The 14,576-nt window shown below is 33.0% G+C and overlaps 2 protein-coding genes across 2 annotated transcripts; one reads left to right on the top strand and one right to left on the bottom strand.

Moving 5' to 3' along the window:
- The first annotated feature begins 717 nt into the window (after positions 1-717).
- LOC148300460 (protein PBDC1) lies at positions 718-4,110 on the top strand. Its single transcript, XM_088274740.1, has 3 exons — positions 718-878; positions 962-1,066; positions 3,263-4,110. Exons 1-3 carry the CDS (start codon positions 876-878, stop codon positions 3,647-3,649), a joined length of 495 nt encoding a protein of 164 aa, XP_088130866.1. The 5' UTR covers positions 718-875; the 3' UTR covers positions 3,650-4,110.
- Positions 4,111-5,966: 1,856 nt separating this feature from the next.
- On the bottom strand, positions 5,967-14,576 carry RpL26 (ribosomal protein L26). Its single transcript, XM_088274714.1, has 4 exons — positions 14,543-14,576; positions 14,082-14,266; positions 11,054-11,194; positions 5,967-6,178 (listed from the first exon to the last, which is right to left on the bottom strand). The coding sequence occupies exons 2-4, from the start codon at positions 14,247-14,249 to the stop codon at positions 6,029-6,031; spliced, it is 459 nt and encodes a 152-aa protein (XP_088130840.1). The 5' UTR covers positions 14,250-14,266; positions 14,543-14,576; the 3' UTR covers positions 5,967-6,028.

Raw genomic sequence — 14,576 nt, 5'->3', positions numbered from 1 at the left:
ACCTAAAAAAGGTTAATTTTTCAAACGAAAAAAAACAAATGTAGAGTAAAACGTAATGAGTGTCCTTGGTTATTACTTATTTATTATTTTGGTAAATTATCCGTATTATGCTTTGGACACAAAGAAAAAAATTACAGATTTTGTTTTTATTTGTGGTAATATGTATCGAACTGCTGAAACTAAATAATTAGATTTTTTACCTTTTTTTCTTTCAGCTCTATCTTCACCCATATGGTGCATAGGAGAACACATCGTATTGCACAGTGGTAAGTTATTTTTTTTTAATTACGGCAATGTGAAGGAACACATTTGAAGTAAGTGAAAGAAATTAAGGTGCTGAAGGACAGGAATGCTAGTGGAGAAGGAATATAATATAATAATTATTTAAAAGGGAAAAATAGAAAAAAAAGCAATATCTGAGGCCCTTGGAGTTCTATACTCATACTTGTACTAGCTTGTGTAACTTGGAGATTGCTATGTGTACCATGGGAAAAGTCTTTTATTTGATTAAACATTTATTTGTTCCGAGTTCGGACAAGATGCTCGAAAAATCGTTAAAGTATCATTATTTTTTATTTGTTATTACAGCACACAAAGGGTTAAAAGTAACAAAACCAAATCAGTACCTACTCAACTAATATTGATTGATAAATGGATCTGGCAATACTGAAAGTGAAGTTTTCACGGAACGACTTTGCATAATTTGCTGCTGTCTTCATTCCATATTCGTCCCGAGATTCGCTCAGCTGTCATTTCGGAGCACGTGCCGGCGAGCTGGATTGGTGTCTGCAGTCTGACCTTTTGCTAATTTAACTCTACGGGTAGAAATAAACTGTGATTCGAGAAAACGATAGCCATTTAGCAAATTTTATAGCATGGTTAGCATCGGCACTTTTATTTAAAAATTACTTTCTAATATTGTTTTCGCCCACTTTGTCTTATTACTCACGTGTTTTGACAGGACTTCAATGTGCTCTCAAGGCCCGCCGAGGAATTCGGGAATGATGAGACGCTCGAAAATCTGTGGGCTTCGAAAGCGATAGAGCATGGAGACATTTATTTTAACGTAAGTCTGTTTCTACATATTTGTAACTTATTTTGCGCAACACGAGGCGATCGCCATATCTGTACTTATGTCCAATGGCGAATATGAGATCGTTTTGTTTTTATTTTGATGTTTTATATATATAATCGACGTAAAATCTCCCATATAGTGGTATGTTAATTGTCGAGTGTTTAAGGTTATTTATCCCTTTTATCTTCAGTAAATTACGACCTAGTAAAAATATTTTATACGTAATATACAATTTTCATCCAACAATGATACGTAATTTGTTTATGTTACTTTGTTCAAAATTTATGACGGCAGCAATTTCATTCAACACAACTTCGAAGACATTTTACTTGCTAAGATATTAATCCAATGTACAATATACCTCGTAATTATAGTAAATCGAATTCATAATTATCTTGATATACAATAAAACTAACGTTTATAATTATTATTTAATGCCAATTTAGTTTAAAATAATTATTAGGAAATATCTAATTTTTAACCCGATAAATATTTTAAATAAAAAAATAATATATCTTTAACAGAAAACCATGAATACACATGTTTTGTCTTGTATATTCATTTTTCATAATTATATATTTTTTTAATTAACCCTGTTGAACATCAATAAAGTGCATCTATTGTTTAAATTAAAATAAAAATATATCTTAAATATATAAGTATAAAATTTAAAAAATAAATTTAAGTGGTAATTTCAGAATTCCAATAAAAAATAATGATCAGAACTGAAAACAGATTTTTGAAATGAGTCAAAAAGTTTATTCATCAAATTTAGTTATAAAATTACATTTTTATTTTCCCCCCCTTACTCTTTATATTTCGTAAACATATTTGTATTTTTTATACTTGCGACATCTTTCAATGATAGTAGCAACATTATGTTGATTTTTAATCATTTGTTTGATAGAGGAAATTACAATAAAAATATCAATAAATTACAGCAAGAAAAAAAATCTGCAGTCCATAATGTTTTTTTTTTGGCAATGCAGCCAAACTTTAATAAGGCATTTACAAGAGGCCAATTTTTAAGCCATTAAAGAGTAGCCTTTATTGACCTCTTGCAAATATACATTCCATGGCTATGGAATGTCCTCTAGCCAAGTCTATCCATTTAATTAGAATTCTAGCTTTCCGCTTAGTGGAATGCCACAGTGGACTGGCATCACGATTGGCAATATTTTTTTTTCACTTCATAGCAGAAATTATGCATTCTTATATCCTTATATTAATTAAATGATTTTGTGCAGACACGTGAAAAATGTTTTTAGTTGATTTTCTGATGTATAAAAAATTGTATTATGTTTTCTTTCTTCTGTATTTCAATTTGAATATGAATTGTTTGAATGCAAAAATACGATAATTAGTTTATGAAATTATTATGATAAAATGTAGTAATATTTTAGAATTTTTCAAAATTGTCTACTTTATTGTGTAGTGCTTTATTGATTACCATTTATGGATCCCTTAGTTTGAATTCCAAATGGGACATGAAATATATTTTGATGCAAAAACGTATCTATTAATAATTTTTTGTGGTGGTCTTATAGACTTAAAATCACAAGTAAAAATAGTATTAAAATTGTAATATAATAAAACAAAACTTCTGTTAAAATGCGTATCTGCATGATAATTATAAATTCTTATTTTGTAGGACAGTTTTTTCAAATATATTTTGTGACGATTTTCTATGTATAATTAATGTTTATTATAGGTATTTAGGTATTTTACTGCGTTTTAAGTTAGATTAATTAAAAAAAAAATTATAAAGAAACCTAGGTATGGAAAAACTATATACATAGGGCAATTTTTAATTCACTCAAGTGTAGACACATTACTGTAAATTAAGAATTTAAATGTAGTGCATGATGAGATAAATATATTTTTCAGCTTTATTTAAACGTTTTAAAACTCAGGACTTATTTATTTGTTTATTGTATTTTACAAATGAGAAACTTAACACGTAATTTGTGTTTTTATTTATAATTATTCTTCATCGTATTTTATATAAAAGGGTCAATTTATTTTTAATACTCAATTAGAGTCATATTAGAATCACATTTGAATATTGTTTGATACATGATTTATGGCTGCAAATAGAAAATATCTAATATGCGTTTATTCCGTATTTCTTGTTTCTCTGTTTGCAAATGTGTTTTATTTATACTTACAAAAGTTTATAATTTCCAGATCCTCTGCGCTGTAGACCCTAAAATCCTGCGACTGACGCCGAACGATGATATTATTTATTCCCATTTTCGACAAGACTTCCCCGACTTGAATGTGGACACTATCAACGAGGATGAGCTGAAGAGCACCGCGGGGAAGGCGAAATGGAGACCCTTCTGCGAAAAGTTCAAAAACATCGTGGAAGATTACAGCTTCGGTACCTTAATGAGAGCGAACGCGAAGGAAGACTATACCGAGAGGAACACGTTACTCGTTCCCAGAATACAGTTCTACGCGATCGAGATCGCCCGGAACCGGGAAGGAGTCAACGATAGCATCCGTTTAAACTTTAAGCCCACGTTAAGGCCGAAATCCGTAAGCAACTCCGAGGATGATGAGCAAGCGTGACCTCCGCCTAAATCTCAATTTTAAGATTTTAGAATTAAAGTTTTTAGGATATATTATTTAGTTGTTTTTACTGTAACGGTTATAGGTGAAGGAAGAATAACACTTATTTATATATTTTGTTGTAAATTATGTTTAATGAAAGGAATTCTTCTTAGAAAGATTTTTGTTGCTAAATGTTTTATTTATTTGCCTGCAATAATGTTTTAAGTGCTCGACGACGCCAATGATTAGTCCAATTGCGATAAATTGTTTTTTATCTTAATGTTGTACTACATTTTAAATGTGTTCAAAGAATCGTGGATCCTTTAATCATATTTCATATCTGGATTAACAATGTTAATAAGCAACTCATATTGATAATGTAATTACCACAAGACTTCGAGAAATATTAATAAACCTTATCAATGATGTATTTGCATTTTCTTTATAAGATGTAATAAAGAGTTCATGACCGATCTTAATCACGACTGCCTTCTTATAATTCCTGATTGAAATAATGGTGGATTATCCAATGGACCTTACACACAATTGGGTGTGGATAAGGAACAAAAAAAATAATATGATCTTACTTTAGTGTTGTTTACTGGATTCACGAAAAGATCTTAATCACAAATGAAAGGTATTTGGGAAGTTAGAAGAGAGTAATATGTACGTAAGTGCGAATGCGTAGGAGTGTATGAGAGGTGCGGTACATTTTTTCTTTTAGCTTGCATCTCGTATGGTGATTGTAAATTTCAATGTAAACACTTGAGGTAATATTTCACAAAAATAGCCCTATTTACAGTATTCTTCTTCCTGGCTCCATCCCAATTTATCGTATTAGTTGACTCTTTGGGTCAGCTCTCCTCATCCTCAGGTCTTTGGTCCTTCTATCACCTAGGCCATGCCTTCGAATCACGTTACCTTTCTGTAGCATCCATGAATTTTTTAGTCTCTTAAACTGTTTACATTATCCAAAATTATTATTATATTTATCAGTCTTTATACGGAGAATGCTGTATTTACAAAACATAATTGGTTGTCTGGTAAAAACTTTGAAAAGGCACCTAGTGTGGGTTACCATGCATCCTAGTTTGGCCGTGATTAACTCAATTTGTGGTCCTGTCTAGGATTTTATGACTCGCCCCAAATCGGGACAATCCCAGACAAAACGGGAACTAAGCACATTTTTTTTTCATAACTTGGTACACCACAGTACAAAACATGATTAATTTTGACAATGAACTATCATAAGAGATTTAGAAAATATTATTGAGATTTGACCACCCGGGATTAGATTGCTCTAGGTATAAAAAGATGACGACTGTCAGGGGTTCTTCATTACGGGGGGCACAGGCTTGCAGAATAATTTCTGCATTTTGGATGTCATAAAAACATTCTTTTGGATTTGTTTTAAATATCCCAGATCACCGCTTTCCGGTAAATCAAAGGAATATACTGATGGATGCCAGCATTTAATTTTTTCTATTCCTATCTAGGAAAAAGGCAAAGGTCAAAAATTAAAATAGTTTTTTTTTCAGGAAATAATTACGATATGAAATAATCAATAATAATAATAATCGATATGAAAAGAAAAAAGGAACTAGCAGGACCTTCGAATCGCGACTGCTGATCTACCAATTGATTTGAGCAGCCAATTTATCATACCTGATCAAAAGTAATGACTTTACACACTCTATTGTATTTTTGGTCAAACTTTATCAACCATCTTTCATCTAATAAGATACATAAATCTTTACTTAGCCCATAGATGGCAGTAAAACTTTTTACTTATCAAATTATATTGGCAGGTAGGTATCTTTAATATGATAATAGTATCACCACTCCATTTTCTTCTGCATATTCACCTGGAGTATGGCAGTGAGATAATTATTTAACACATTGTTTACTGCATACACAAATTTGTGCATTTCAGAAACTTTAGGTTACAGTGGTGTGCACGCATTTATGCATTTCAGAAACCTTGTTGCGGCGGTGTGCATATTTCGGCTACCTTTAATTTCATATACAAAAAACACATTGTAAATGTCCAATTTTGTCATGTTTGCCTTGCTGTGTGGTGGATAGGTACCAATATAATACAAAAATATTGTCAATTCTTTTGACGCGATCTAATTTCGCCGGCGTCAAATTACATTTCTTTGGCAAATTTCATCATAACCAATGTGTTAAAATATTGTTATCATTTCCTCGATTTGATGTCATTGCAATTCTGCACTTCTCATGCCTCTTCACATTTGCGACCTTAATTAGAATATTTATTTATTTAATTTACATGATAATCTGGATAATGGGTGGGTGAAATGAAAGAGGCGCGGACTTTTTTTGTAAATATATTTTTGAACTTAATTATTACAAATTAGGTGAAGAGCAGTGTGTTTATGAGGCCTCCATGGCGGTGGCTGTCGCGGCAGCAGACTCCTCGGTGTGCTTGCCCTTGTCCTTGCCCTTGGCTGCCAGGCGACCCTTCGCTCTGCGGTCAATGATCTTCTTGCGGTCTTTGTCCATCTTCAGTTTCACTATCACACACTGCAAATAAAAAAAAATACCATTATTGACTGCCAACAAAGACTGTATACAACAAAATACACACATTGTTAATGGTGAAGTTAAAGAAATGTAATTTTACGCGAGCGATATAAGAGTGTATCGAAAAAATGATCAAAAATATTTTTGCGTTATAGTGACACCTGTCCGCTACACAGGTATTATTTATTTATAGGTATTATTTAACCTATAGTGTATTATTCATTGATTCGGCATTAATTTTGTGGAATGACATGTTGATTATTTTTAAAAAATTAAACACTTGAATATATGTTCCACTTAATAAGTTTTTTTTATACATACGACTACAGTAGAATCGCGATATAAGTAATCGCGATATATCGAAAAATGACGTATATCGAAAAAAAAAAACAAATTTATTCCCTAAAACTATTTTTTCATACAAAAATGCATTTATATAACGAAATCCCGTTATTATGTATAACAAAATCACTTTTGTCCCGTACGAAAAAGTGCCAATACATTTAAGTAAATTTATAACAAATAAAAAATGTTATGATAAAAATATTTCAAAGCCGCGCCGCCACGGCGCCGCGCGGAAATGAAAAATGTTAAGATAAAATTAGCCGCGCCGCCGCACCATATGCGGATGGTTTTATGGCGATTTTTAAAAGTAATTCAATACAATATCCCATCAGCTTGAGTAATTAGTAATTAGAGTCAATGAGTCAGTGAAATGATTTACTTTAGCAATAATAATTCTTTAGTTGTGTCGCCTACTTTCAAAATCCGCTAGATCCAGTTTTATAAGATTTTAAAATAAATACTCTATCGGAATGCCAGTTGTGGTTTTTATTGTTCAAAATTTTTAAATACTTGAAAACCCCGCTAAAAAATACTTAAAAACAGCGTTGTATTTCAAATTCCTGAAACTTGCCTTCTGACCCATATCGGTCAATCAGAGAGCGGAGATAGGTCAAAAGTTAAGATGACGTCATTATCGATTTGTGTCTCGTGTTTTTTTTTGAGTACTGAAAAACTTTCCAAAAAATGGGTAAATTCTCTATTTTAAAATATTTTATATAAAGATAGACAAATCTTTGAAACATAAATGTTATCCGGAGAATTTGGATTTTTTTTTGTAAATTCGACTTATATGGATCTGGCGGATTTTGAAAGTAGGCGACGTAGTTATAATCTCTCTTCTTATTTCAATGAAATTATTTCTGTAGGCCATAAAAATTCGCAAGTATATTCTCTCCCATAATCAGTCCACCTGCTTATCTCAATGGTAGACAATAATAATTCTCAAATTACAATCCATCTTTTTATCTCAATGAAATGATTCTGTTGACAATAATAATCCTCAAATTGCATCCGTCTTTTATCTACATCGTAAGGGCATTTGTCCACTACACGGAATAATTTTACCGTCCGTCCGACACGTCAGTTTGCGTTTTAAAACGACGATTTTACGATCGAATTTACGCGCAACGTGTTCACGCACCGATCAAGAGCTCCGATCCGAAGAAAGATGGACAAAAGCACAAGCCAATCCAAGCCAATCGTCATTTTAAAACGCTAACTGACGTGCCGGACAGTAAAATTACACGGAATTTCGGGTAGTGGACAAGCGCCCTAAGTGGGGCGTAGTGTCGGGTAAGACAATCTGCACACTATTGGACTAGCGGAGTAATGTGTTACGACGTACGACATGCACGCATACTTACAAAGCACGCCACACGCGCAAACACAGAAACGTTTGTGTATTTTTACGATTTTATGTTAGGATTTGATTCCCGATTTTTTTACAAATTATTTATTTCCGTCGCTGCAAATGAATGACATTATGAATAACATTTACCAGACCCAACATTACAAAATACTTTTATTTAAACTTTAAATATGGCCAATAAAAGCAACTAGGAATATTAAATATGACGGACAATTTGGACAAATACGAATTTGTTCGTTTTATACGGATTTTGAAGGAATAAAGAGATCAAACGGAATTTGAAGGATTATAACGGAATTTTAATGGATTTTAGGAAATTTTTAGCGACGGCGAAAAAAAATTCATCGTGTAAATTTTGGAAAAAAAAATTTTTTCGCCGTCTCGTAATTTCGCAATTTCGTAATTTCGCAATCTCAATATCGAAAACTACTCTTTGACGTCTGACAACACTGGCCGTCAGTAGCGCGCAAGCCGTTCTCGTTCTCGGCTTTGGCGGCTACTTGTGATATTATTATCATTATATTTGATGTTATTATTCTCATTTTCAGATACATATTCACCAGACCCAACATTAAAAAATTGTTATATTTCAACTTTAAATATGGCCAGTAAAAGCAACTAGGAATATTTACGTTTTTCCTGTTTTAAAATCACATTCTCATATTGTGTACAAAATACATACGAGTATCATCGATTCCCGCGGCACTTTTATCACCGTAAGGTTAATAAGAAAACTAGTGAAAATATGTAGATATTCAGTTCCCTATGGCCCCCTTCCTCCTTTGTTTGCAGAACTTGCGATCTTTTTGAAAAGCCGCGCAACATTTTTTGCAACGGCGCGCAACATATACATACTAAGTATGATTTAAAAAAAATCGTTATATGTGGGAATTCGTTATTACGAATTAATATTTTTTGGTCCCTTGGATTTCGTTATATCGCGATTCTACTGTAGTTTCGAAAACTTACAGATGTTTTCATCTTCTTTAACTTAAGTTTTAATTTGTACCAGAAGATGAAAACATCTAAGTTTTCGAAACTAGTCGTATATTTAAATAAAACTCATTAAAGTGGTATATTCAAGAGTTAAAAAAAAAAAAATTAATCAACCTATGGTGTTAACATGTTCAGAAATCATGTTTGAGGTCTCGGGTTCGATTCCCAAGGGCGTAAAGAAATGAGATCTTTTCACTGTAATATTTATTTAACTTGCAGGAAAGTACAGACTTAAAATACCCAAGAAGTAGAGTGTCATAAATGTGAAAAAATGTATGGAGAAAATCACAAACAAAAATATCAACAAATGTTTCCTCATTATATCCAAGATCTCGCTGTATGAAACTTGTAATAACCGAGTTCGACTGTATATGCAATATTTACTGAATGAACAAGACTCATTATTGTATGGAACGAATTTAGAACTACTTCAATGTGATCAGAGCCAATTTCTTTGACACGGTAGAAGTGAGCAACGCCAACAGAAGTGCTCCGGTGGAGAACCCAGGGGAGACTGCTGCCAGCGAGGCTCTTGAACAACTACTCCATGAATGGTTTGTTTCATCATGTCACATGTACCTTTGGTCGGGTAGACAAACCCTAACTAGGTAAATAAAGAATAGATCAGATCCGGAAAACATTAATGTGATCGTTAAATCATATGGAGGGTGATCTCGAGGAACTCATATTACACAAGCCATTACTAGTACAGGTATGCAACTCGAAACATTTTCCATTTTCTTTCCCATAGAGCTGTAATGTCCTTTATCCTGAACTAGGTAATCCATATCTCATAATATATACTCCACTCCTAAATTTAAATGCCCAGATCACAGGACCTGCCTTCTTATAATTAATGCTCAAGTTAACGCTTCATTAATCCCATGCAGTGTCCTATGCACCATCCGGGTACAGATAGGGGTAAAAAAAGGTATCAGTCTCCATGAATATTATGGAGAAAAAATATTGGATTTTATTTTCGACCACATGTCGCTCACTCCTTTCAAGAACGTCATAAATCAAAAAACTTGATTTTTCAGGAGAACGTTCTTAAAGTTTAAAAATATAATACAATGCTTTAAAAATAAATATCATGCCACTATTGAACTTTTTACTGTGTAACAGATCTTTTTAGGTAAAACCTGAAGGTTTTTTCTTCATTTGAAAAATATTTAGTAAATTTTTAAAAATAATTAAACAATACTTTTTCTTCAAAATGCAAAAACAAAAACATTCCGAAAAAATGCACAACTGGAAATTTACGATTTTTGATTTATGACGTTCTTGAAAGGAGTGAGCGATGTGTTACCAGAGTCTAATTTTTTAAATTGCAGTTTGGGATAGTTTCAGATAATAACCCATGCAAACATAGAGTTATTATGATAGAGTGGTTTAAGCAGTATTATACAGTGAAACAAAGACAGGTTAAAGATCATCATGTGATTTGACAAAAAGTTGCAAAATTGACTCATAAACATTTATAACCTTAGGATTTGAAATCACATACAAATCAATAGTAAGTAATTACGGGTCAATTTGATTTTGATGTATTATGAAATAATAAACTTCATATTGAGTGTGAGAGCTGCCTATGAAAGGGTCAAAATTATATGACTAATCTATGCCGTAAAGCAATACAAGTATATTTACAATGTTTTGATTTTTGTACTGACGATTTTTGGTGGACCTAAATTTTACATAATAAAACAACAAGTGTATAGTTTTTACACATTTATTTTATTTAACCATTGACTGGGTTTCGGCATTACTGACATCATCAGACTGAGACAGACTAGTCTGATGTCGATAGCGATGGAACTTGGTCACAGTCCAAATAAAATAAATGTGGAAAAAACTATATACCGTAAACCCCTCTATAACATTGAGATAAGTAGTATTATCCGAGAGAATATTATAGAGGTTAAATTTATTTTAATTTAATAATGACTCATTTCACTGGTTAAAATGTAAAAAAACAATTTAAAACATTAACCCCTTATAACGTTCCCTCCGATAAAGTGGTACTTATCGCAACATTATAGGTTTTTTTTTTCTACTGTAGTTATTTTATTATGTAAACAATAGACTGCTGCTTGGAAACCACTGACGTACACTATGAGCTTTTGATTAAAGGAAGGACAGATGAACATTAGAAACAAGTCTACCTTGGATGGATGGATGCCCACGTATACGCTGGCACCGTTGGCCTTCTCCCTCTGGATACGCTCGATGTAGATGACGAACTTCTTGCGGTACACTTGCATCACCTTGCCAACCTGCTGACCCTTGTAATGTCCACGCACCACCTAAAAATGCAATACATCATCATTCCCCGGCCTTACATCGTCAGGAAATCTGCCGGAATTACTTGATAAAACTTTATAAAAGAGATAATGAACGAGTGAGAAAGAAATGGAAAAAAATAACAAATTGTAGTTGGAAATAGAAAACAAAATAGGAAATAGATTAAGTATGTCAAATACTTGAAAGTAGCCTGGTCAGGAGTCAGAATAATTGAAGTAATAATAAAGAGGCGAAGAATGTTTGCAAACACAGAGCGGTGTGGCGTTCTATCCTCTAAGGAAACTCCGAGGAAAACTTATTAGCATAATTAAGCACTCTTGCCAGTAGACATTGATTGTATTACTTAACTATCTATATGAATATCTAATCGTAAGAGTGGAAAACTGCTAAACTTTAAATTAGTGTAAATTGTAAGGCGCCCTAAAGGCGGAGACTGACCGGAGCGTTTCGTCATAACGTAACATGTTAGGATGCGAGCATTCAGGCAGTCAGTACACCGAGCCGAGCGCTCCATCCATAGTTTCGGATACTCGGTGATGCTCGCCACGAGCGATGTTACGACGACATGCTCCGGTCCACCTTAAGGCGCCCTAAAGGTGATTTATCATGAAAACGGCATTATATAAAATTGATTATACTTAATATTATTATTATAAGGTTACTTATTTATATTTGTTATTTGTCCGCCTCTGTAGTGTAATGGTCAGCACGCTCGACTACCGTTCTGGAGGTCCCGAGTTCGATTCCCAGGAGAGATCAAATAAATAAAAGTGATATTTATTCAAAATTATTATGGACTGGTACCTGAAGCGGAGGGTTAATCGGCTTTCCTTCGTGTGTTAACGATCAATATAACAATGTGTTTATATGATGCAGTGCCCTATGCACCATTGGAGTGGGTATAAAGTTTGGAGAAGTTTTTATAACTAACAAACCTTCACGCCGCTTTTCCGCAGGGGTAGGCAGAGAGAATAGAACGCCACACCACTCTGTATTTGCAAACATTCTTCGCCTCTTCCACGTTCATGCATCTCCTGATACATACCCGCCGATTATTACGACTCCTAACCTGACCACTTTCAAGTATTTGGCATACTTGATCGTGCCAAGTTTCTCTCGGTCTTCCTCTGCTCCTTTTTCCAATTACATTCACCTCATAAATTTGTTTCAATGTTCTTTCCTCACTCATTCGTTCTACATGTCCAAACCATCTCAACACAGCTTTCATAGTTTTATCGATAATGCTTATCTCAGCTTTGCATTCCTTCCTTATTTCACTATTCGAACATCATGCATCGTTTTGTCACACATTCTTCTGAGAGATCGCATTCAGTCTACTTTAATCCTTCTTTTGCCAACTCCGTGTTTCACGGAAAACATCCTGTTTAGATAAATTTGAAATAACGCAATTGATAATAAATATTTTCCAATCATACTTAACCAATTAAATTTGATTTCAAGTTCACTTTTGAAAATATTTCAATTTGGATTCTACTGTCTTATTTTCTCTTTTGAAATGTTGTCACACTAGTAAGTAACCTTAGTAATTTCACTTCAATGTATGTATAGTTGACCTGACAAGAAAATAGTTATTCCGAAACTGGTCATAATAAAATAAAGTTTTTTGGTACTACACAAAGTGAATGATGAATGAAAGATAATAAAAATCGTTTTGAATAAATTAAAAAAAAAAAAACTTTTCATCTTCTGTTAACGAACGAGAAGGAAATTCTCTTTTTATATTTTTAGATTTTATGATTTCATATGGGTTTAACACAGGATTGGTCACACTTTGTCGCAATTTTAATTAAGATTTCGATAGAATACGGTAAACAGAATAGATTTGCATTTGAAGGATTTTTGTGCAATATTGGAAACATAACTTTTTGGTGAGGACCTCCACATTTGCACATATCGCTCACTCCTTTCAACGACGTCATAAATCAAAAATTGTCAATTTTCAGTTGTGCATGTTTTCGGAATGCCCAAAAAATGTACTATATCCCAGCAAATGTGGCATATTTTTAACTTAATATTTACCCGTTACAGGGCAGAAAGTGTTGTTTTTGCATTTTGAAGAAAAGGTATGGTTTAATTATTTTTTTTAAATAAACTTAATATTTTTCAAATACAGAACAAACATTCAGAATTCATCTAAAAAGATCTGTTGCACAGTAAAAAGTTCAATAAATGGCTTGATATTTATTTTAAATGCATTGTTATATTTTTAAACTTTAAAAACGTTCTCCTGAAAAATCAAGTTATTTGATTTATGATGTTCTTGAAAGGAGTGAGCGATATAAGTAACCTTAGTAATTTCACTTCATAGAATGTAAAGTTGACCTGGCAAGAAAATGGTGATTCCGAAACTGGTCATAATAAAGTAAAGTTTTTTGATACTACACAAAGTGAATGATGAATGAAAGATAATGAAAATCTTTTAGAATAAATAAAAATAAAAAACTTTTAATATTTTGTTAACGAAAAAGGAATTTTTCTTTTTATATTTAAAGACTCTGTCACTGCAAAATAATTCACATCTTAGATATCATTCTCACACCGATATGATCAGATTTCAATTATCTACGACATGTATAAAATTGTTAAAATCAGCCAAATTGAAAAGGTTTTCCAGTTAAAAGTTGTATTAAAATATTGACCTTATTATACAAGTAAATGAACCAAGTTTTGCACTATCAGAGCCAAGTTTTAACCAGTTAATAGGCCGCATTAAACCAAGCCACGCAGCTTAAAGAGAACCTTTAAACCTGCGACTCGGTAAAATTTGTGCCTACAGTCTGTGAATGGTTTATAGGTTCATCATTTAATGCAAATTTTCGTAGCTTCGAGCCTCATTTTGCGCAAGAAAATTATGCATAAATATCTTACCTGAACTTCATCATCTTTGCGAATCGGCATAGCCCTCACATTGTACTTCTGCCTCAACTCCTTGGACAGAGGAGAGGACATAAGCTTCCGTCTGATATGGGAAGGAGCGGTAAAGTGCCGCTTCCTATTTTTCCTCCTTGAGGCAGTCACTAATTTGTTAAACTTCATTTTACAGCTGTTTGGGCCTGCAAATTAGGAGTTAATACATGTAACTTTGCATAAATAAGACATGATACGGTCACAATTAACCTTAAAACACCGAAAACTCCACGAAACATAGTACACATGGAACTGTCAACACTAAAAAATAATAATAGGTTATATGTGTGAAGTGGCCATTGGCGAAAGAAATTTCTCGGAATAAACAACAATTTATGGAACTGAGTAACTAAAATCCACATTTTCGTCAATTTAGCTGTTATAAATAAACGGATGAATAAAGATTAAAATTATCCACCTACCAACAGCCGCACTTCACGAAATCGGAAAGAAAGG

The sequence above is a fragment of the Brachycentrus maculatus genome, unplaced genomic scaffold (genome assembly GCF_059751285.1).
Source record: "Brachycentrus maculatus isolate JH-2025_06_01 unplaced genomic scaffold, ASM5975128v1 h1tg000711l, whole genome shotgun sequence".
NCBI lineage: Eukaryota > Metazoa > Arthropoda > Insecta > Trichoptera > Brachycentridae > Brachycentrus > Brachycentrus maculatus.
This window is presented reverse-complemented; position numbering and strand designations above follow the sequence as displayed.